The following is a 25,326-nucleotide window of genomic DNA, read 5'->3' as shown; positions in this document are numbered from 1 at the left end:
ATCTAGTTGTGATTCTTTAACTAGATTTGTCTGAATTTTTTTTTTAGCTTATGCCAACTTATTTCGAACAATTAGTGAGTGCAGGCAAATTGCCGACAGTTAAGTTGTTTTTTTTTTTTTGAGGTGGAGCTTCGCTCTTGTTGCCCAGGCTGGAGTGCAATGGTGTGATCTCGTCTCACTGCAACCTCTGTCTCCTGGGTTCAAGCAATTCTCCTGCCTCAGCCTCCCAAGTAGCTGAAATTACAGGCACCTGTCACCATACTCAGCTAATTTTTGTCTTTTAGTAGAGACGGGGTTTCATCACGTTGGTCAGGCTGGTCTCAAACTCCTGACCTCAGGTGATCCGCCCGCCTTGGGACAGTTAAGCTTTTACAGCAAAACTGTACATTTATGATAGGGTGCAGGGAAGCCTGTTAGCAAAACAGGTGGTTGAGGGCGTTGTAGGTGGGATTCTAATTTCCTTGGATGGGATGAGATGTTACAGAGGAGGCTCAAGGCAGAGCCCCAGGCCCAGAGGAACTGGTACCCTTGCAGGCAGCTCAGACCCAAAAGACAAGGAGTCCTCCTACCGTATCTGAAGCCTAAGGTCAGGCTAGACCCAGAAATTGAACAACCTGGATTTGAACCTACCAGTTTCTAGCCAAGTGACTCTGCAGAGTCATTTAATGTCTCTGTATCCCACTTTCTTAATCTTTAACATAGGGATAACAATACTTTATTCCTCACAGGGTTATGAGGATTAGATGAGCTAGTGCTTGTATCTGGCACATAATAATCCCACAGGTGATAGCTGTAATTATTATTTATACTGATCTGATTCCTCAGAGCTGCTTAGGAAGGTGATTTGTCACCATTTAATAAATGAATCTTGCAATTCATAATAATCATCCTGTGGCTTGATTTGCTTCTTATGGTTGAAACCACTATTTGTTATTTGGTTGATGGTTTCTTAGTCTGTGTGATCAGCAGATACCTAAGGTTGTCTTTTTGTTTCACAGTTTCAGTTGCTGTGTTTAAGATGACAAGCCCTCTTTTCAGGGTGTTCTCTAGGTTCTCCTGAAATTAATTTCTTATTAATTTTCATAATTCATATTTAAGTCACAGCATCTCAGATACAATCACCAAATCTGGTGAAAACTTGTCTGGCCATTTTTAAGTGATGTGGCAAAAGAGAAACAGAAATCTTTGTTTCATTGTCAGTAATGTGAAGGAAAGTCTGTTGAGCTTCCTTGTCATTTTAAAATCTTTCCTGCCTAATGTCAGGCTTGGTCCATGAGGTTGAATAGACTTGGACTCAAGTTAACTTTAACGATCCTCACTCTAAGCAGGGAAGGAATATCTAACCTGGGACTGCCAAACTGGGTCTGCCACATGTATTGATTAATTCAGTCAGTGAATAATCATTGAGCAGCAGCTTTATTCTTGAGTGGAGATATATGAAATAGTTCTAAGGCACACTAAGAACAGCATTATCTCTGCCTCCCAGGTTCAAGTGATTCTTCTGCCTCAGCCTCTCGAGTAGCTGGGATTACAGGTAACGCCACCACACTTGGCTAATTTTTGTGTTTTTAGTAGAGACAGGGTTTCACCATGTTGGCCAGGCTGGTCTAAAACTCCTGACCTCAGGTGATCCGCCTGCCTCGGCCTCTCAAAGTGCTAAGATTACAGGTGTGAGCCTCTGTGCCCAGCCAGTCCTTGCTATTTTTCAAAGTCCATTTAAATTCTTACTTCTACCATAAACCCATCCCTCAATTCTCCAGTTCACATTTGTTACGAAATAATTTAGCACTTATAGTCAGAACCACAAACTAGGGAAGTCTATATGTCATCCACATGTTGTTTTATCTGCCCAATAATATAAGCTTCTCAGCAGCAGGGAAAGTCTTTCTAACTTCTTTTGTGTTAGCAGGTCAAGTTTTTTTTTTTTTTCCTTCTTTTTTTTCTTTATACAAAATGGGGTCTCGCTATGTGGACCAGGCTGGTCTCGAACTCCTGGCCTCAAGCAATCTTCCCATCTTGACCTCCCAAAGCACCAGGATTACAGGCATGAGCCACCACACACAATCATCATGTCAAGTTTTTAATGGTCAAATGTAACTAATATGTTTTTAGGTCTACAACCTATAAGGTCCTTTGTTCCCAAGGAGTTTATAATCTGATAAGCCTCAACTGTTTGTGAGTTGATTGATTCAATGGATGTTTTTAAAAGCATACGACTCCTTTATTTAAGTCTGGACTAAGTGTTCATTGTGCATCTATAGCGCTGAATAATATTTCTCAAACTTTAGAACTCACATATCCTAGTGACAAAATCCTTGGGCTTAAGATTGGTAAATATTGAATTAAAAGTTAAACTGTCATTCTAGGTGATTACTTGACATTTAGATGATTATAAATACAAAGGCAACCCTAGACACCCAATTCATGTGCTAGTTCTTGGTGATCAGGTTTATCTATCAGGAAAAATTAGAAAAAATGCTGCTGTAATAAAAAATCCCCAAATCTCAGTGGCTTAAAACAACAACATTTCATTTCTTGCTTTTGCTACATGCCTAGCAGGAGGGCTCAGTTCAAGGTAGTCAGGACCTGGATGATGGCTGTTCTTACCTCAGTGAGTGCCTCCCCATCTCTGTGGCTGGGAGAAGGGGGTATAGTGAATCCCCACTGGCTCTTAAATCTTCCACTTGGACTCAACTCACTTCCACTGACATGGCCACATCCAACCTCAAAGAGGGTAAAGAATATTCCCACCATGTGCCAGGATGGTGAGGAGGACCAAAATGTTTGTGAACAGCTCCAGTGACCCCCACCTAAGGTGATCTAGATGACCCAGAATATTCTTATCTTGGGTAATCTTTTTAAAAATTATTGATGTAAAAGTATACATTTAGAAACCATCAGGGAGACTAGCAGACCTCTCAATTGGAGCCTGTGGAATTTGAGAAACATTGCCCAGAGCATGAAGTTGTTGCCATCAAGTTTAGCATCCAACCATTTATGCTCTGTAAACATTTCTCTGTGTGTCCGTGATTCTTAAACCTTAGGGTGCGTAATGATCCCCTGAGGAGTATGCTAAAAAGGCAGGTTGCGATATAGTCCAGGGTGAGGCTTAGGAATTGGTATTTAAATAAGCATTTCAGGTAGTTCTGATGTAAGTGCTCTCCCAGATTTGGCACTTAGATGAATGGGATTGGATACTCCACAGAGCCAAATGGACATGGTTCTCTAGGTTCAAAAATATATCCATTGAAATGAGAAGAACGCTAAAGGTCACAAGCAGCTGAGCAGACACACACAGATTAGATGTGGACTGTGTATGTGGAGGGGCAGGTGGTTTGGGGGTGATGAATCAGTTAGGAAGCAGGGGGTTCGTCAAAGCAGTGATGGTATCTGCCATACCCACATCATGGATTTGTTGTGAGGTTTGTGTATGAGATGATCACTGAGAAAACCCTCTAAAAACAATATGCAGTTTTCAAGTGTAACCCAATTAATAGTAGCAATAAAAAGAGAGTCCTGAGGTTTGGATGTTTGAGCAGGGGCCATTTGAAGCCAGAGATACATTATTCTCTTTCAGTAATCAGAAAAGGCTGTACTGCCAATTGGTTTCTTCTTAAACTCATAGAATGCCTGATGACATATTTAAAACTTAGCTCCATATGGTGATTTTGTTGTGTTTTCATATGTTGTATGCACAGATGGCTGGAAAATAAAATTCCCCACCTCCCACCTCGGCTGGTCTCCCCAGCACCTTCTGGTCCAGAAGCCGGGTGATAAAAGCATCAAGGTGCCAAGTCCCCCTCACAGAGTTGGGCTTGGACTAATTTGTCTCAGGCAAAAAGCCACCAGGCATTGCCCAAGTAGAGGAGTTTTCCGCTTGGGCCTTTTTGCTATTCACTGCGGAGGAGGAAGAAAATTGAGGCTATGTGTCTGGCAGCTGCATAATCATAATGTAATTATCCACAAATATCAGGAAGCAAGGGAAGTTCTTAGCTAGTAAACGGTAATGTACAATTCCATCAGTTTTCAGTTTGCCAGTCAGTCAACAAGTGTTTATGAAGTGCCCGGAGAGTGCACAGCATGGCATTGAGTTTTCAAATTTGCAAATCTCTGTAGCATCTGAAAGTAGATAGTGAATTTCCAGGGCCTGTTGTCTCAGATGTCCTTCGAAGGAGAGAACGAACTGCTGGTCCAGTGCCTTGATTGGAAACTGGCTGATTTATCTGCCTGACACATCCCTCCACGTTCCCAGAGGAGGTCTGCTGCTTTGGGCCTAGGTACTGTCATTTGGTTTTTATAATCTGAAGTATTCACTTGATTTTTATCCCCAATCTGTAATAATGGTGAGTTATTACACTTGCTAAACAAAATTAAATATTGTGTTTCTCATTTCTTGGAAATAAGAAGTGTTGAACATACTCCAAAGACACCACGACACCCTGAAAATAACAGTTTTTGGAGAAGCAGTAACCATAGTTGCTCTCAATTAGAAGCTGAATTGGTTTCAAATATAAAATTTTGTTTTGATGAAAGGGAGAGAAATCTGGTAATCTCTAGGGAACTGGTTGGCCCTCTCATAGTAACAGTTACACTGCTTCCCTCTCTACTGGGAAGGCAGATGACCAGCTGCCTGGGCTTCCTTCTCTTCCATCTCCAAACTCTACTCAGTCTTACTTCTTGTGTCGGATGACAACTGTCTCTTGCCTCTTTAAAAATAATTCCTTCTTTTAAAAAATATATTTTAAAATTGTACATAAATGTCCATATTCCCCCTATAAGAAAAAGAAATACAACATAAATAAGGCTATAGTCCCCTTTGGGCACCCGTTTCTGCATCAGGCCCTCACACCAGGCAATAACCTCTGGCATTTTCCAGGTTATATGCCTTTAGAGCCTTCTCTGTATGTTATATGGAACTGTGTTTTCTCCTGCCTCCCTTTCTTCTACTTCTTCTAGTTTGCTTGCCGTCCGTCCTGCCTGCCAACTCCGAGACACAAGGCTCACCCTGGAGCAGGGCAGGGGAGGGCAGAAGGCCCCGCCAGGGTGTGCCATGGCCATGTGATTGCCGGGCCTCGCCCCCTGGCCAGGGCTCTGACCCCTGTGTTTTTGTCATCAGTAACTCCTGGTCTTCCATAGTAATAGCTGGCCCCCACTTCTCTCTGATCTCAAAGTGAGGCAGGTGATGCAGTCCTGTTAGTGTTCTTGTGCTGGTCCTTGACCAGTTTGCTGTTAGATCCATCCCTTGCTTTTTGTATGGCAGAAGGACTGACTCCTGCAGGTCACGTTCCCAAGCTGGCCCCCTCCTGGTTTTCAACAATAGGAAATCCTGGTAACATTGGAGGACAGGAGAAAGGGAGAGGCCAGAAAATTTCTCTCTCTCTCTTTATCTCTCTCTCTCTCTCTCTCTCTGCCCTGGTTTGGTCTTCACTAATGTAGTTCCATCTGGGCAGTCCAGCCTGTTTGAGCTTCTGCAGCTGAGATCAGCCTTTGGGCTTTGTTAACTCTGCTTTCTTACTTTGTCTCTGCAGTCCAGAGATTGTGGTAATGTCCTGCCCTTCCAAATTGCTAGGTAGATTCACCCATTTCCTTGGCTTCCCACACAACTTTAAATACATAGAGTATTTGTTATATGAACCAGGTGGAAATGATGCTTTTTCAGACTTTGGAAGTTTATTTTATGGATTTCCAAGTTATAGCTACTGGCACTTTTTCTTGATTCCATCTCTGAGTAGTATTACATTTATTATTTCAAAATTATCATTAGTCTTCTGCCACCCTCTGTGATGTCATATTCCTATCTTTCCAAATTGACATGATATATATTTCAAAGTATATTTTCAGTAGATGTTTTTAAAAATAAAATATGTGGAAAAAATGTTCTGAAGCTGCAGAATGCACTCATGTCCAAGAAGTTAACTTCTAGAAAGTTGAGAGGGTTCAGGTGGGCTCAAGCATATAAATAGAGATGCCAATAATTTATTTTTATTTTTATTTTTTTAGGGAAATTGCCTAGTTAGCACATGTGAGCGGTAAGTTCAGTTCAGTTCAGTTACTTTTTCAACTGCGGATGGATTAAAATAAGTTACGGTGATAGAAAGAAAGGAATTGAAATTTTAAAACCTAAAAGGAGAGTTTGGAGTTCTTCCCAGTGAATGGACAGTCTTGGCCACAGAGAAATCAAGGGCATGAAAGTGCACCATGTATCTAGAGGTATTTGATCCGAACAGTGCACGAGACATGTACAAGGCTTGCAAAGGAAGCACCTGACCCATTGTCTTTCACGTAAATAGGCCACAACAACTTGACCAAAAAACAGAAGCTGCTCTCTGTGGGGGAAGAGACAAGCTTCAGTAGTTTGTAATCCTGTTGTAGGTCTTCACTTTGTTTCCCCCTTGACAGTGGTGAATCATCTTATAGAACAAAAGTGAGTTTCGCACTTGGTCACTGGGCTGTGGGAAACCCAGGGTATAGAAACAAAGAGACTCTTTCCAATTTTGTGGAAATTTGGCTCACAGAAACATTAATTCCAATGCTCTGGCTCCTGGTGGGAAGAACAACTCTGACTTCAAGATGCAAAAAGGCCTTCCCACAATCTGATTCTGTTAATCTCTCTAGGGCAAACATTTGTTTTTTTGTTAATTTTTGGTAAGAATCTGAAATATTAAGAAACTTTAAGATTTTTCTAACTTTATTTTCATAGACAGCTTAGATAACATGTAAGCTAAGAATATCTTTCCATGTTAATTCTATCTGAAAACAAAAATAGAAATGAATAAGTATATTATGTAAATCTAGGCTGGTTTTTGTGACAGTCTCTGTATTGCCTTTATTTAAAAATATGGACGGCACTTAACAGAATGTTAATAGGCAGAAACATTGAATTGGTGCCATTTTGGCAGTTCTGACAAAGAAACCAAGTGGTAATTAAGTTTCTCCCCTTTCTTGTGGAACAGTTACACAACAGTTACATTATTCTGCCAGTGACACAGCCCTAGGAGAATTTAAAGCACAGCTGGAAGCTGCTCAGGTGTTGTCCTTGGAAGTATTGCAGAACTTTCTAGTAATACTGCCCATGTTCCCAGCAATGGATTCTTTCTTTTTTTTTTTTTTTTTTTGCTATTGAAATTTAAACAGAAAAAGAGAAAGAATTGCAGAACTTGGTAGCAAATATGGAAGAATGTTTGTCATCTATGGATCAAGCAATATTGAAGTGAAAATTGTAGCCTAAACAGTGTTTGTTTTGTTTATGATTCTTGTCTACCATGGACTGAAAACCCAGCTTAGACCAGCTTAAGCAAAAAGGGAGCCTTTTTTTTTTTTTTTTTACAGATCCTGAAACTCACAGAATCAAAGGAAATGTAGGAGCTGGGCCCACTGGATATTGGGACTAGGTCCTTGAAGTACACCAATTTCCCCAGTCTCTCTCCATTTCCTATTTCTGCTTCTCTCCACGTGCCAGCTTTATTTTCTCAGACATTTCTACAAGCTGGGGGGCAGAGCCACCTGAAGCCCTTATGGCTTCTGACCAAGGAGAAAAGAGAGTCCTCTTCTCCTCCAGCATTCTGCTTTACTCCATACAAGCCTAGAGCTGTCTTGGGAAGGATTCAGGCACTTGCCTCTCTCTGTAGCGAGGGGGATGGGTTTTTAAGATTGGCAGTTTGCACTAACACTGTATTAAGTTGGACGCAGAACGGTTTCCTAGAAGGGGAAGATGCTGTTTGAGAGGGTGAAACACTTTGGGCCTGCCACATTTAGTAAGAGGAAAAGAGACCTCAAGTCTCGACTGGATTGGGATATGTCCAGTCAGTTTCGTAAAACTGCATAGAATAGATATACTCAGGGAATGTTAGAATTTTTAGAAAAGACATATATGCACTGCGGGGGTTTAACCCCCAGACCCTGACCTAGCAACAAATGAATAACCTACACTGACACAGATATTATGCCTGTCAGTCTGGCTGAGCATCTGGGCCACTTACAGACTCCAAGGAGAGTGCTGTAAAGACTTGCAGCCGAGGTCCTGACTCACTGGCCCTGCTAGCATTTATTCAGCATACATTTAATGACAAAGGCTTTGAATAAACACCACTATAGGATAATTGACCTGGTTGCCAATACCCGGAGTAGAGAGCAATTATGCACCCGAGGTTGATCAAAGGTTGGTCTTAGGACCACATGAGTAAACAAGCTATTTAGATAAACTATTCTACATTCCTTTATACCTACTTTTAAGCCATTTACTCAAGGATTAGGCTGCTTTCAGCCATAGCCCTATCCTGAGACTTCTGCAAAACCTTCCAGTCTTCCAAGAAGATTTGTATCTATATCCTATAACTTCATCTTAAAGTTTTTCCCACCAGCCTGACTGAACTCCCACAATGCATACGTACATATTTTGTACAGATGTCCCTGATATAGTGTTAAATGAAAAAAGCCCATAAAATAATGTGTATAATCATTTCTATTTCCTTTCTCTTTTTAAAATAATCTTTTTAACTTTTAAAAAAAAATTTTATTTTAGGTTTGGGAGTACATGTGCCGGTTATATAGGTATAGTCATGCCATAGTTTATACCTAGATTATTTTGTGACCCAGGTACTAAGCCTAGTACCCAATAGTTATTTTTTCTGCTCCTCTCCCTCCTCCCACCCACCACCCTCAGGTAGGCCCCAGTGTCTGTTGTTCCCCTTTGTGTCCGTATGTTCTTATCATTTAGCTCCCACTTGTAAGTGAGAACATGTGGTATTTGTTTTTTGGCCTGCATTAGATTGCTGAGGATAATGGCCTCTAGCTCCATCCATGTTGCTGCAGAGGACATGATCTTGTTCTTTTTTTATGGCTGCATAGTATTCTATGCTGTAAATGTACCACATTTTCTTTATCCAGTCTACCATTGATGGGCATTTAGGTTGAGTCCAAGTCTTTGCTATTGTGAATAGCGCTGCAGTGAACATACGTGTGGATGTGTCTGTATAACAGAACAATTTATAATCCTTTGGGTGTATACCCAGTAATGGGATTGCTGGGTCAAATGGTAATTCTGTTTTCAGCTTTTTGAAGAATCCCTACACTAGTTTCCACAATGGTTGAACCAATTTACGCTCCCACCAAGAGTGTGTAAGCATTCCCCTTTCTCTGCAAAGGTTCTATTTTCATGAAAACAAATAAGCAGGCTCCTATGTATGTGTACATATGTTTGTATATATGTATTTGAGTGGGGAGATAGATGTGGAAGGAAACAAAGGCTGGCGTCATTGGTCACATCATTGATGAGTAGTGACCAGGAGTTAAAAATCAACTTTGCCTTTATCACTGTATTGTGCCATTTCATTTGTTAAATTAAGCTTCTATTATGTTTGTAATTTGAAAAAAACATCAACTTATATAAAAAGAAAAGCAGCCTATTCTGACTGACCTCAGGATGGGTGTGGATGCAGGAATTGAAGATAGTAGCTTGGGATCATCCCAGCCTGGAAATCCAAGGTGTCCCAGATTCCCAAGACTGGGAAATGCAGCATAGGATGTGGCAAGCCAGCCTCCCCTGGGGCAACAGCAAGCTTGAGAGGTCCACAGGACTGCTTGTTCACTAAGCACATATCCCTTCCAGAAAGCAGTTGTGAGTGGGTCACATCCACCACCACCTTCAATATGGCAACGTCTACTGTAGGGCAGAGTCTTTGCCTGGGGCAATTGGAAGCAGGCCCCGTCCTTCCAGTGCACAGATGGTTGTCTTCTGCTGATGGACTGCTTCTGGTCCAATCAGCTGTGGCAAGAACAGCCGGGCGGCTTTTAATCGAAGCACCTGATGTCAATCATTAATTATTCAGGAAAGAAGAACTGCTGGGCCTCTTTTACTGAAAAGGGGGCCAAGTACTTGACTGGCCCTTTGAGCCTGCGTGGTCTGTTTGGTTTGGGTAAGAACTTCCAATGCCTAGCACCAACTTTCTGCAGAGGCTTGTCAGAAGTGACACACCCTTAGGAATGTACATGTATGTGTGAGGATCTGTGTGAGATTCAGGTATTAATATCTTCCATCCTCTTGTCAGAAAGCAACTATATTAAATGTGGCCAAAGAGATGGAGGCTGAAATTGTGGCAAGGTAATCAGTGATGTGCAATACTGTGAGATGCTCAAGGTCAAGAAAGCAGACAGCCGCAGCGGCCACAGCAGCAAGTGCTGCCGTTTATTGGGTGCCTGTGCTGTGCTGGGCACCATGCTAGATGCGCCACGGACATCATGAACATATCATGCTCCATAATTCAAGGTGGCTGCTTTCAGTCACCACTTACAGTTGAGACTCGGAATAAGTAATGTGCCTCAGGCACCACTGATAGTAAATGGGCAGAGTTGGATTTAGGACCTTTACCCTCAACAGGCTGCTGGAGAACAAGCCTTTGTTAGCATTTCCTGTGCACTAGCCAAAGGAGTAAGAGCAGCTCTATTTTAGAGAGAGGGTCTCAGTTCTTTAGATGGAATTGTTTCATCAGACTACTAAAAAACAACTTAAAAATATTAATGTGCATAATGGAAGTATGCCTTTAAGGTAAGTGACTCCAGCCACTGGAAGGGGTATGCCTGTTCTCTTATTGCTGCCTTCTAAGACAGGTGCTTAGGAGAGAACAGATCTGGTGACTGGGATTGCAAGATGCACCTAGGTTGGGACACTCTGAAGTGTAAGTGCTTATGGGACCTGAGGCAGAGGTGGCCAGTGGGTAGTACTAGTGTGCACCTTGGAGAGTCCTTGAGCTGGACATAAAGATGGAGGAAAACTCCAGGTGCTCATATGCAGGTGGAAGTGTGGTTTGCTTTAGTCTTTCTGGGAATGTCATTTGGCTGTATATGTCAAACGTCTTAAAATTCTTCATACCCTTTTACCCTGTAGTTGCACTTCTAGAAATTTTTCTAAAGGAAATGTTAAGTGTATATACAAAGATTTATGCCCAAGAATGTTCATCCTGGCCTTTTTTATACTGGTGAAAAATGGAAATAACTTTTAGGAAAACAAATATAGCTGGCCAAAGCAGTCACTAACAGAATGCATTGATAGCATGTACAGTGAAAAAACAGGAGATAAAAATACATATATAAATCATATATTCTCAATTTTTAAACATTGGATACAGATTTACCACATGTAACTGGTATGTATGGCTGTATGGTAGAATAACAGGTGAGTCTTATTTTCTTCTGTTTTTCTCTACTTACCAAATTATGGTGAATATATAATTATGGAAGAAAACAAGACCTATTTCTTTAGTTGAAAATGTCCCATTCTAATATGCGTGTGTGGTGAAGTGGTGCCAGTAAGTGCCTCTGTGTATTCGTCATTATTTTAAGGAAATGTGTGTGAACATAAGCCCAACTTCTCTGCATGATCAAAAAGCAAAGTAAGGGACCAGGGGCAGTGGCTTATGCCTGTAATCCTGGCACTTTGGGAGGCAGAAGGATAGCTTGCATCCAGGAGTTAGAGGTTACAGTGAGCTGATCGTGGCGCCACTGCACTCCAGCCTGGGCAACCAAACAAGACCCTGTCTCTTAAAAAAAAAGGCAGCAAAATAAAAACTTACCCAGGTTGACAGCCCATGAACTTGATAGGACAAAAGAGGGTCAACTGGAATGGGCTGTTTTCTGTAATAGAAATATCAGAGTCTTCTTGGTCAGTCCTTCCCCACAGGCAGGCTTCGGAAAGAAGTGGCGTCTGTGATTTTGTGGCTGAATTTAGTTTCAGAGAATGGCAGGGGACTGAATTTTGTAAACAGGGTGTCTTTCCTGATAGGATCAGGGAGCCTGGCTTCCTGAGACTGTCCCCTGATGCCACAGCAGATGTGTCAAACCATTTTTCCTGCTCCTGGCATGTAGTTAGTTTGAGAGAACTTGATAGTGAAGCTGCTGGCTCAGCTGCAACTGGCCACTCATTTGCAGACAAGAATGCCTTACTGGTCTGTGCTTGCTTAAGGTAATTGCTTCTAGGCTACTCACTCCTGCTGGGCCACAGTTGCTTGAACAGTCAAATAAGGGGTTGGGGGTAGAGGATATACCTCAAAAGCTTCTTTGTCTTGAAGATTTGTGATTCCTTGTTCTTTGGAGAATGAAAATATCTTCTAGAAGGTGATTGGAGAGCAGTACTCTTTAGAAATAATAATACTAGTGGCCTTATATACAGCAGGTTACTGCGTGGCAGGCACCATTCTCGGCACTTTTCTTTTCTTTTTTTTTTTTTTTTTTTTTTTTGAGACGGAGTCTTGCTCTGTCGCCCAGGCTGGAGTGTGGAGCGCAGTGGCACGATCTTGGCTCACTGCAAGCTCCGCCTCCCAGGTTCATGCCATTCTCCTGCCTCAGCCTCCTGAGTAGCTGGGACTACAGGCATGTGCCACCACATCCGGCTAATTTTTTTTGTATTTTTAGTAGAGACAGGGTTTCACCGTGTTAGCCAGGATGGTCTCGATCTCCTGACCTCATGATCCGCCTGCCTTGGCATCCCAAAGTGCTGGGATTACAGGCGTGAGCCACCATGCGTAGCCTGCTTTTCTTAAATTAACTCATTTAATCTTCACAGTAATCCAGTGAGGTAGTTATGCTATCATCCCCATTTTACAGATGATGAAACTGAGGAGAAAAGAGGAACCTACACATGGGACATTTCTTATACCAAAAGCATAGCTAGTGGTTTGCAATTAATTTTTAAATATTGGCTATTTTAGGCCAGGTTCAGTGACCACTCCTGTAATCCCAGCACTTTGGGAGACCAAGGCAGGCAGATCACTTGAGGCCAGGAGTTCGAGACCAGCCTGGCCAACACGGTGGAACCCCATCTCTACTAAAAATACAAAAGTTAGCCAGGCGTGGTGGTGTGTGCCTGTAATCCCAGCTACTAGGGAGGCTCAGGCAGGAGGATCACTTGAACCTGGGAGGCAGAGGTTACAGTGAGCTGAGATTGTGCCATTGCACTCCAGCCTGGGCAACAGAGCAAGACTCCGTCTGAAATATATATATATTTATATATATAAATTTAGTGTAAATGCTGTATAGGGCTTGGTCCAAAACCTTACTTTTATCTGATCTCAAAAGTAATTCTCTGGAATACCTTTTCTGCTGTGTTCCTGTGTATTTTTCTTAGTTTTCATCTATCTGGCTGTTTGGGTAGGGTGGGGGTTTCCCTTTCTTGCTGGTAGGGAAGAAAGGGATGAACTTCAGTAGCTGGGCATGGTGGCACACACCTGTAATCCCAGCTACTTGGGAGGCTGAGGTGGGAGAATTGCTTGAACCCAGGAGACACTTCAACCTGGGTGACAGAGCGAGACATTGTCTTGGGGGGGAAAAAAAAGAAAGCGATGAACTTCAGGAAGAAATGGGTAGTGGGCCATTCAAAAGAGTGTTGCCTCAATCAGGGGAGAGAGAGAAGAAAGAAGCGTGAAACTCTCGTGTCTGGAGCAAAATGGAGCAGGGTGCTGAATGATGTACATTAAAGAGGGACTGTGTGCTGGATTCAGGCAAGCCTGAGAAAGGGACAGGCCCGGGCCACTGAGGAGGGTTGGGATGGACTTTCTTAGGTCTGGGTAGAGCTGGGACTGCCTAGAGCCACCAGTGTGGTCATTATACATGTCCTCTGCAGCGCTGTCCAGTAGCGCTTTCTACCATGATTTGAATATCCAATATCTGCACTATCTGGTTCAGAGTCCAACAGTCACATGTGTCTGCTGCATACTTGAAAGGTGGCTGCTGAGACTGAAGAACTGCATTTTTAATTTTATTTAATTTTAATTAAGTTTAAATGTAATAGCTATGTGTGGCTAGTGGCTACCATATTAGACAGCACAGTTCCATAAATGAAAAATACTGACGTGATGTGAGCATTTTGAAAGCCTATACTATATATATATATATATTTGAAACTGAAAGAAACTCTTTATAATTTCAGAAAAACAATTTGGGTTCAATATAGAGACTATAGAAAAGAAGCAGCAAATAAAAAGTACCCATGAAAACACTTCCTCAGAGGTAACTTAGTGGTAGTTTGGCATATAACCTTCTAAACTGTCATCTGTGGTTAGGTCATAGGTAGCCAGCTGGCTGTCAGATGCATAACCTGAAATTATCCAGCAAAGGATAAGGCATGTTAGCAGGAGAGAGTGCTGAGTTTACCCTAGAAGAGAATATCAATGGAGTTCTTAGTGATTTGCCATGGTTGATGTTTCTCTTCTGGCTCCTAGGTCATCAACCCCATGGGATGGGATGCTTTTGGATTGCCTGCTGAAAATGCCGCAATCGAGAGGAATCTACATCCAGAAAGTTGGACACAAAGGTAAATGTTAACAGGCATGCATATTCAAATACTTGCATACAAAAACCTTAAAAAAATTGTTTTAACCTGTTCATAAAAAATAGAAAGCAAAGCAAAGAAAACACTGCAGCTTACCAAGAGATAAATAGGATTGTATATATTGGTGTTTGTCTTTTTTTTTTTTTTTTAATGAGACAGAGTCTTGCTCTGTCGCCCAGGCTGGAGTGCAGTGGCACCATCTTGGCTCACTGCAAGCTCCACCTCCTGGGTTCACACTATTCTCCTGCCTCAGCCTCCTGAGTAGCTGAGACTACAGGCGTCCACCACCACGCCCAGCTAATTTTTTTGTATTTTTAGTAGAGATGGGGTTTCACCATGTTATCCAGGGTGTTCTTGATCTCCTGACCTCATGATCCACCTGCCTTGTCCTCTCAAAGTGCTGGGATTACAACCGTGAGCCACTGCACCCGGTTAACACATTGTATCCTTATCTAAGAAATATTCAAAGAGGGTTTTGGATATTTATTCATGTGTTCATTTTGATGCTTTGTTATTTACAGTTATTTTTCCTTTGAGTATTTACATTTGGTAGGAAAAAGAAGAGGGTTGCATTTGTTAAATTTCTATAATGCTTCTGGTCTTCTTGACCGTAGTTTTAGTATGTCCAAATACTACATTATACTTTTCTCTGAAAATTCGGTTTATTTTTTGCCTTCACCATTCAGAAGCAAGAGGAACTTAGGCATTCCATGTAGAAATATATGGCCACTTTATTCTGGGTGTGGTTTTCTCGAAGGCGGAACACACTGCGAATCCCTCCCAAGCCTCAGGCTTCCACTACACATGGGCCAGCTGTGCTCTTTCCTCTCCCTCCTGCAAAAGTCCTGAGGTCCTCACCCTAGAACTTGGCAGAGTCCTCTGGGACCACTGCATCAGCTCATTTCACAAAGGCCTGGGACCCTTCCCCATGCCACCCCTTAGAGAGACAGAAGGGCAGTTCTAGGGCCTGTACCCAGTGTCTCTTACCTCTCTTTGTTCTAGTTTACCCAAGGATACATTGTAAAAATGTCTACTATACTTCTGTCCATACTATGTCATCCAGGTCTCTTTTTTCTTCCTAACCCCTAGCTTCTGCTTTTCTAGTAATGTTTAATTCTAGATTAATTAATTTTATCACTAGATTTTATCTAGTGAGTAAAAAAAGAGGAGGAAATGATGATTCAAATAAAGTGGATCAAACATGGCTTATGTTTGATATAAGCTAGACCAGGAGTTGGCAAACTATGGCCTGTGGGCTAAATTTGGCCTTACATGTTTCTGTAAATCTGTGTTTTATTGGAACGCAGTCAAATCCATTTGTTTACATATTGTCCATGTCTGCTTTCGTGAGACAGTTGCAGGGCTGAGTAGTTGTGATAGAGATTGATTGGCTCATAAAGCTGAAAGCATTCATCATCTGGCCCTTTTAGAGTTTGCCAGCCTCTCTACTAGGGAATAGTGGTTAAGATGATGGCCCCTGATCAGGCCAGGCTACCTAGGTGCAAATCCTGCCTTCTGCCTTCCCTTCTTGCCAGCAGATCACCTTGAGCAAATTACTTAACTTCTCTTTACTTATCTGTGCTTCAGTTTACTTATCTGTAAAAGAGGGATAGTCATATTTCCTATCTCCTGTGATTGGATGAAGATTAAGCACATCTCTGCAAAGTGCTTAGCATAGGGCCTTGGATTAAATAAGCTGTCATTAGCTAATCAGAGATTACACAGAGGACTTTTTCATGGTTTTTCATAGTTTTAGTCTACTAGAAACTAAAAGAGGATGCAGTAGAAATGAATTAGTCCTTTTTGTTTAAAAAAAGAAAGAGGAAAAGATTTATTTTTTTATTCCGTGTTATATTATAAGTTGGTTTACCCGTTTATCTCCCTATTTCTCAATGGTGGATAGTTTTAGGTTTTAGGATTTACGTTTTGATTAACAAAGCAGTGTGGTTTCTTTTGGATTCCCACAATTTATACATTTAGCCTTTTGTTTTCAGCCACTTTTAAACTTATAAATGCTTGGCTTAAATAATATGGCTTAATTGCTTGCAGAATATTGACATCTGGATGGCCCAGCAGTGCACATCTCAAAGGGGTTGCCTATTTGAATGGCCGGGGGGCGGGGGCAGTCCTCAAGGCTAGAGACCATTGTGGTTTCTAATGGATTGTGTGTGTGTCCAAATAATGGGTGTCTTCTAATCTGTTGGTATTTTTTGCTGATTCTTAGTGGTTGATTTTTCTGCTGGGGAAAGCAACACTTAAAGCCCATTTGTGTAATTTAGACTTTTCAGTTTTCCTTTACGTTCTCAAAGTGTAGTTTGTGTATGGCTTTAATCCCCCCCTCTAAAAACCAAACCTTTTTCCCATTGTTTCACAGTAATATTAAACACATGAGGAAACAGCTTGATCGACTGGGCCTGTGTTTCAGCTGGGATAGGGTAAGTCAACTCTTTTTCCTGAAAGGTCATCATTTTAAGGACTGTCCTGATGGCATGGAGCACTCCTCTTCCTCTTTGAGTTGGGAGAAGGCAAGGGTGGGAGGCAGGAAGCAGGAGGGAAGGATTAGCACTCCTCAAAAAAGTGTCCTGAGTGGATAATTTGCGTGAAAACAAGTAATTTTCTGTGGGATTAAACTGAGAGTTAACTTCCTATTTAACTTTAGAGTTGGCCATGATTTCTGTGTGGCAGAAGCTTTGCACAAGGATTTCTCTAGTTCTAAGCGATAGTTCTAAAAGACTGTTGGAATCTATGTTTAAGTGATTAAATACCAATCCTTCTGGTCCTTGTGGTAAATAGACATTGATTGACCATTTATTTATCTTTTGTTCCAAGTTCAGAAGTGAGGCTCATAACAGCCCATAATTATTCTGTCACATATAATCTTTTGGTGTTAGACACTTTCAAACTGTACATTAAATCAGTGGAGAATTCCAGACCCACCAGGAGTTCATGGAAAACCACCCGGCTGTTTGGAACACTCATGTGTTGCAAACATATTGTGAACGGAGCCCTTCAAAGCTCTGGCCCAAGGCCCGCCCTTTAGACATTGAAGAATAGTCTGTTGGGTAGGATGGACTGTTGCTTGTCTCCTCCACGAAGGGCCCCTTCCAATGCCACAGTTCCTCTTAACATCCCATTTACTCCACAAAACAATTGGGATTTTCATTGCTGGGCCTGTCAAGTTTGTATCATTTTCTTTATGAGAAGCAGGGGAACAAATCCAAACGAGGGCTCCTCATCCCTCCCCCAACAATTTCTTAAATGATTGAAATTTGATGAGTACAGTGAAAAAGAACAAAAGTCAAACACATTTGAATAAGCCCTGAATTATTACTTCCTCACGCCAGAATCAAGTTGTCCTGAGGTGCCAATAGGGAATCGCTCATAGAGGATGAAATACAGTCACAGGCAGAGAGAACTCAGTGTTGCCCAGAGCTCTTTCAGGATGAAGAGTGTTGATTCCTTGAGGGCAAAAGTGGACTCAGTAACCCTCTAGAATGATAACTAGCCTAGTCCTGCACAGGAATATCAACCACAAGTGACTTAAAAGTTGTTAGATTGTTTTCCTAATCCTCATAGAGGATTAGAAAATACAGAAAAGTATAAAGAACATATTGTGGCTAATTTAACAATTTGCAGTCTTTTATTTTGGAATTATAAACGTTTATATAATTTACAAAGTTCAAATCAATATGCATATATTTTTTGTCTTGAACATTTTTATATCTCATTAACTATTTGAAAAAGTGACTTTTTATGAATATATCATAACATATTTAAGCTATCTCTTACTATACATTTAGATAGATTCTAATGTTTCTCTATTATAAATGCAGATTCTCAATCCTTCTTGTGCAAATCCAAAGTCCAGAAAGTTCTGAAAACTGAAAGTTTTTTCATAATTTATTCGACTGTAAAACCTGAACTGAACTGATATTTCTCACTAAAAATGAATATTCATATATTTTACTGTAAGAATAGTAAAATTACCAAGTAATATCCCAGACCTAGTTAGATAAATGCACTATTTTCTTTTAATTTCCAAAAAGATCTTAATTCTGAAGCACATTTGGCTGACACCATTTCAGATAAGGGATTTTGAACCCCTATTGCAATGATGTAGATATATATCACCACTTCTACTACCATTGTCTGTTACTGAACACTTACCATGGGCCAGGTACAGAGTAGGTATGACCTTATTATCTCTTTGGATCCCTAGAAAGCTCTAAAAGTCAGATACTTTTATTGACATTATTTTATTGCTGGTCACCCAAGTGGCAAGGCTGGGCTGATCCATTGGCCAAGTTATGAGTGCCGTGCTCCTCCCCCACACTTAAGGGAGAAATCTTAGTGCAGATGATCCTGGACTTACAATGGGGTTATCCTAAATTGAATAAGCCCATCCTACATTGAAAATATTGTAGGCATGTAATACATCTAACCATCATAGCTTCACCTAGCCTACCTTAAATGTACTCAGGACACTTACATTAACCTCCAGTTGGGCAAAATCATCTGACAACAGTCTCTTGCAGAGTATTGGTTGTTTACCCTCTTGATTGTGTGGCTAACTGTGAGCCGTGGCTCAGGGCTGCTGCCCAGCATCTCAAGAGTATCATACTGCTTTCTACTGAATGCATATCTCTTTCACACCATTGCACCACTGTAAAGTCGAAAAATTGTTAAGGCAAGCCATCATAAGTTGGGAACCATCTATATACATATTTTATTATTTCCCTTAAAATGAATTCTCAAGTCAAGAACAATTTGGTATTTATTGCCAAATTATCCTCCATAAAGGCTATCCAAATTTCCTTTCTGAAGTTATACAGTTGTTCTCATGTGTATTTCCTTTATTGTTAGTGATTATGAGGTTTTTTTCATGGGTTTAATGAATGTTTGAATTTGAATGGGGTTTGTATGTGAATGGTCTAATCATGTATTTTCCCATATAGGTAGGAGGTGTTTGTCCTTTTTTTAACGATTTCTGTTACAAATATTTTTCCTCGGTCTGTCATTTGCCTTGCATTTTGTTTATAGTGGAATATTATTAGCATACAGATATGTGCTTAGAAAGACCCTCTTTGAGATAGAATAAATAACATATTTTCTTCTGATCCTTTGTGATTTAAGTTTTACACGTAACTGGAATTATTTTAGTATATGAGATAAGACAAGGAATTACTACTTTTTCTAAATCACCAGTTGATTTAAAAAATTTTTTCAAACAATCCTTTCTCCTTGTTGATTTAAAAGGCAAACTTTATAGTAGACCAAGTTATTTCATCCTATTATTATACACCAAGTTCTGTTTGTGTTCATTTGATCCATTTATTATTTCATGACTAAACTAGTTTTAATTACAATTGCTTTTAATACTTGGCAACAGAAGTTTTCTCTCATTGTCTGATATTAGCAGTGCCATCTCCACTTTCTGTTGTTTGTTTTTCTGATATGTTTGTCCATTAAAAAAAAAACTTTTAGCCTTTATTTGTTGACTTCTATTGGTACACCATTTATAGATATAATTTAAAAAAATTAAAAGATGGGCAAATATATGGGGGAACTTTCTTTGGGGCAATTTGGAGTCTTTGTGTTTAATAGGAAAGTGAAAAGCTATTTGTATTTATTTTTGTAACTGGTACTTATTTTCTAATTAAACTTTTTAAAACGTAGTTTAAGAGTTCTTTTTTTGAATGATGTCTTGCCTTTGGATTTTGTTTTCTTTTATTTACAGAGACTTGAAAAATATCAATTCTATTATTCGATCTGCTAAAAGATAGCTTTAAGAGTGCTTTTTAAAAATAATTTGTATCAACATAAAAAATAAAACAGTGTATTTCTCTTGACCCCCTGTATGATAAGAAAAGTAGCAGGTAATTGACATTTCCCATTTTCTAAATCTATTTTCCAGGGATTTTTTGTTGTTGGTTTTTATGAGGGTATATCCTGAGATGTTAGTCCTGAGTTACTGTTTCATTGTTTTTGTTTTTGTTTTTTAAACAGAGTCTCAGTCTGTCACCCAGGCTGGAGAGCAGTGATGCAATCCCAGCTCATTGTAACCTCCGCCTCCTGGGTTCAAGTGATTCTTGTGCCTCAGCCTCCCCAGTAGCAGGGATTACAGGCACGCACCACTACACCCGGCTAATTTTTGTACTGTTGAAGAGACGGGGTTTTGCCCATGTTGTCCAGGCTGGTCTCAAATTCCTAGCCTCAAGTGATCCACTGTGCTTGGCCGATTTACTGTTACATTGCAAATTTTCTAATCATGTATCATTTCTTTTTTTTTTTTTTTGTGAGTCAGAATCTCGCTCTGTCGCCCAGGCCGGAGTGCAGTGGTGCCATCTTGGCTCACTGCAAACTCCGCCTTCCAGGTTCATGCCATTCTCCTGCCCCAGCCTCCCGAGTAGCTAGGACTATAGGCGCCTGCCACCACGCCCAGCTAATGTTTTTAAAATATATTTTGAGTAGAGATGGCGTTTCACCATGTTAGCCAGGATGGTCTCAATCTCCTGACCTTGTGATCCACCTGCCTTGGCCTCCCAAAGTGCTGGGATTGCAGGCGTGAGCCACTGTGCCCGGCCATGTATCATTTCTTAACCATTACATTTGATATTTGCTTCCAGTTTTACAATCATATTCATAGCAATTATTTAAATTTTAGTGCTCTTTAATTGCAGAGTTTATGAGGAGATCTTTTAAAGGACAACTGTTCATTTAAAACTTTTTCATTTATGAACATTTTTAAAACTTTGTTTTTACTCTTGGTTTGGTGTGATCTTTCCCCGGGTGTCACAGGCTACTTTCATAACTAAGAATGACTGCTGCTTTTATCTACAAACAGCAACTTACTGGGATATAGAATCCTTCATTCATGATCTTTTCTCTTTCGTATCTCTATAGTAGACTTTGATCTATTGTCATTTTAAAAAATACTTACAGGCTCACAGGAAGTTGCCAGGATAGTACAGAGAGATCCTGTGTGCTCTTTACCCAGCTTTGCCCAATGATAACATTTTACATAACTGTAATAGAATATCAAACGAGGAAGCTGCCTTCGGTACAATACTGTTATTAATAAGTAGAGTGCAAGTCTTATTCAGATTTCACCAGTTTTTAGATGTAATCATTTGTGTCTATTTGTGTGTGTATAGTAGTATAGGTTCTCCTTAACTTACAGTGAGGTTACATCACAATAAACACATTGTAAGTTGAAAATATCATAGAGTTGAAAATACATTTAATACCCATAACCTAATGAACATAATGCTTGAGCCTACCTTAAATAGGCTCTAGAACACCTATATTAGCCTACAGTTGGACAAAATCATCTAGCACAAAGCCTATTTTGTAATAATAGTGAATATTGAATGTTGAATATCTTATGTAATTTATTGGTGTTCTATTCAATGTGTATCACTTCCACACTATTGTAAAGTCAAAATATAGGTCTAACCATTGTACGTCAAGGACTATCAGTAGTAGTAGTAGCAGCAGCAGCAGCAGCAGCAGTAGTAGTAGTTCTACATGATTTAATTACATGTGTAGATTTATGTAACCACCACCACCTGATCCATTCTATTTTGATGGAGAAGTCTGAGGCCGGCCAGAATTGTCTCTGTTCATATAGTAATCTTTCTATCTGTATTTTGATGCTTGTTTTTTTATTCGTTTTTTCTTTGCCCTTGCCATTTTCCATTTTTCGTCAGAGTGTATCTCAGTATCAATTCATTTGCTTTAATTTTGCCTGGTGCTCAGTGACCACTTTTGATGCACAGTTGTAGGTCTTTCATTGTGACGGTTTCAGAGGAGCCCTTTCTCAAGAACACTGTCAATATACTCATTTCATTGTCTTCCATTGTTATCACTATCTCTCATGATTTTGGTCTCCTTTTTCTTCTCTCCCTTCTGGAAGAACTTTTCATGTTTGCTTTTTATACCACTGATTCTATTTCTGTAGAATCAATGTGGTTTTCTATGGTTTCTAGTACAAATACTAATTTTGTATTTTTAGATTTATTATTATTTTTCCTTGTCTCATTCAGTTCCCATTTTTTTTCTGAATCCTCTTGGCCAGATGCTCTATTTTCCTTCTTGTTTTCCTATTTTATTTATCTTCATAGACCTTATATGTTCAGAAATTTTCCTAAATACTAGGAGATGCCCTTGAAGATTTATTTTTGTTTCCTGTAATGTTTTTTACAACTTTGGTATGCTGTGTTCTTGTCTGTTTTGGAATCTTTTTGTAGGTACCTGTAGATTTTCCCTCATTTCCTGATTGAGGGGGACTAGTGTATCCATTTGGAGCTTTATCAGCCGGAGGGAGTGTAGTAGAAGCTGCCCCCTAAGGCCATTTTTCACTGAAACAAACTCAAAACGGACCTCACACTCTTCCCTGCAAGCCATGTGGGCTAAGAGAGATTTAGAGTGTGGTTATCCGCAGGGCTGCAGAAGAGTTTGTGAATGGAAGTGGTCAGCAGCACAGCCACATCAGAGCCATGCTCTGTTAGAATTTTTACTGGGACAGGCTTTTGGTGACTTCAGGCCCTTCCAAGTTTTGTCCAGTAGTGCCTCATAGCCTGTATAAAGTAGGGTGGACATTGAGGGGTTCGTGATGTTCCCCACCATATATCTTTGCTTCTATTTCTTTCTCTCCATCATGTAATTTTCATCTGTTAAGAATCTGGTATTGCCGAATAGACAATATATAGCAGTATGTAGCTTTTAAGATGAAGGCTCTTGTCTGTCTTGCTTGCTTGTTTTCGTGTAATCACAATTCCATCATCAGACCTAAAACACTTAATGATAATGCCTTAGCATCACAGAATCTCAGTTTGCAAATTTCTCTGGTTTTCTTGTGTTTTTTTTTTTTTTAATATTGTGGGTTTGATTGGCTGCACTTCTCTTAGCCTTCTCTTCCCATCGTCACGTTGTTACAGTAGTTTAGGAGCAGTGCTCTCTTTCCATCCAAAACATACAGACTCTGAATCATGTCTGCCTCAGTTTATTTTAAAAGACAGCATGATTTGTATGATTACAAAGTGAAAATTATTATTACTTCAAAGCCGTTACTACCTTGACACCTTATTTACATAGAGGACTGGACCTCTGATAGGAGGCTTGAACTAATAACGAAGCCTCCAGAAAAATAGAAAGACATTATTGTTTTTTATCTTAAAAGGATTTAAAGAATAGCTTAAAACAAAAAGAACTTAAGGGCAAGTGAATGCATGAAAACTCAGTGGGGAAGATTCCCTTTGCAAGAGCTTGGAGCCCTGGTTGCCTTGACAACGTGTCACAGACACCCGAAGTGTTTGACCCGCCCAGTCCTCTTTCAAGTGCTCACAGAGGTGAGACACTTTGTCTGGCAGATCTCCGGCTCTGGATGACTTGTTCTCCCTCAGAGTCAGAAATTAACCTTTTCCTAAAGGTTTGTCCTTTAGTTCGGAGGGGAAAGGCAGTACCTTTGTTTTAGCTGAAATGATGTGGCAGCTTAGCTATTTTTAAGATGGTTGGTGTTGACACATAAGGGGTAGTGTAGTCCGTCACCTTGAGGCCAGGGACCACATCTCATTAATAGATGGTACACTTGCAGTTGACCTCATGAGGAGCTGTGCCCACTTTGTGCCAGTGAAAAAACATGTGAGATGTGTTTTTTATCGCTTCAGCCAGTTCTCGCAGTCTTCAGCCTTAACTAAAGAGGGATGTCTCCTGGGGCTGCCCAGCAAATGTAGCTATTCAAGGAAGTTACTTGTTTTGTCCACAGTCCCAGCTGGTAGTCATGAGCCCAGTCAGGTCGTCCCTATCAAGGATGCACACTCTGGCTGATGGAATAGAATTTCCCGATGTAATGCTTGTTGAGTGCTTTCAGGAGACAGGATCTTCGCTCATCTTGGAGACCTCAGTTTTGATGATGGATCTGGCTATTAACATTTGGTGGGCATGGTCTGTTGCCCCTCTCAGCTTCAGCTTCTTGCAAGGGAATGCTTCTTGTCATAAGATTAGGTTACTTTTTAAATGCCTTAGAAAATAAGGGTACAAAATCTCTCTCTTCCTGACTGAATCAGGCCTCCAGATCAGTCTTGTACATCAGCCAGGTACAACATTTGATAGAATGAGAGACCACAGTTATACAGATACGATGGGGTTTAAGTGCATCAGGAGCAGTATTCAAAAGGTCTTGAAGATGAGGTTGTTACTCCATGAAAACAACAAGGATTATTTTTACATATACTTACAGCAGTGGTTCTCAAACTTTGGCAAGCATCAGAATCACCAAGAGGGCTTGTTAAAGTGCAGATCTCTGGCCCCATCTTCAGAGTTTCTGAATGCGTAGGTCTGTGATTTTGTTTTTCTATTCAGAAAAAGGAACCTTAGGAATGATCATACTTCCGAACCTTATTAGGTAGGAATCAAAGTAGAGGCCCGTCGTCAATTCTTTCTGACATAAGATAGAACATACATGAATAATAAAAACAAATTTTGGGAAAACTAGGTAATGTTTTGCAAGTACAAGACTTACTTTTAATAACTTCCTTTTACTGTGAAATACTAGACATAAATAGACACAGCATAAAACATGCATGTATAACTTAATACATTGTAGTAATGTATAGCTACTACCTAGATTGAGAAATAAAACATCTGCACCCAGAGGCTCAACATGTGTCCTCCTCCAGTCACAACTCTGTCTCTTCTTTCCATAGGTAGCCACTGTTCTGACATTTATGATCATTACTGCCTTTTTTTCTTTTCTTTCTTTTTTTTTTTTTTTTTTTTTCGAGGTGGAGTTTTGCTCTTCTTGCTCAGGCTAGAGTGCAATGGTGTGATCTTGGCTCATTGCAACCTCTGTCTCCCGTGTTCAAGCGATTCTTCTGCCTCAGCCTCCCAAGTAGCTGGGATTACAGGTGTGCACTGCCACACCAAGCTAATTTTGTATTTTTAGTACAGATGGGGTTTCACCATGTTGGCCAGGCTGATCTCAAACTCCTGACCTCAAGTGATCC

General features: G+C 40.4%; 1 protein-coding gene across 2 annotated transcripts in view; it reads left to right on the top strand.

Moving 5' to 3' along the window:
• LARS2 (leucyl-tRNA synthetase 2, mitochondrial) overlaps positions 1-25,326 on the top strand; it is a 177,811-nt gene that overhangs the window by 20,532 nt on the left and 131,953 nt on the right. For both annotated transcript variants that reach the window (XM_011981097.1, XM_011981098.1), the window contains 2 exons: positions 14,211-14,302; positions 16,695-16,755. In XM_011981097.1, the coding sequence (XP_011836487.1) occupies positions 14,211-14,302; positions 16,695-16,755 (153 nt within the window). The remainder of the gene's footprint in view (positions 1-14,210; positions 14,303-16,694; positions 16,756-25,326) is intronic.

Source organism: Mandrillus leucophaeus, unplaced genomic scaffold (genome assembly GCF_000951045.1).
Source record: "Mandrillus leucophaeus isolate KB7577 unplaced genomic scaffold, Mleu.le_1.0 Scaffold22, whole genome shotgun sequence".
Classification (NCBI taxonomy): Eukaryota; Metazoa; Chordata; class Mammalia; order Primates; family Cercopithecidae; genus Mandrillus; species Mandrillus leucophaeus.
This window is presented reverse-complemented; position numbering and strand designations above follow the sequence as displayed.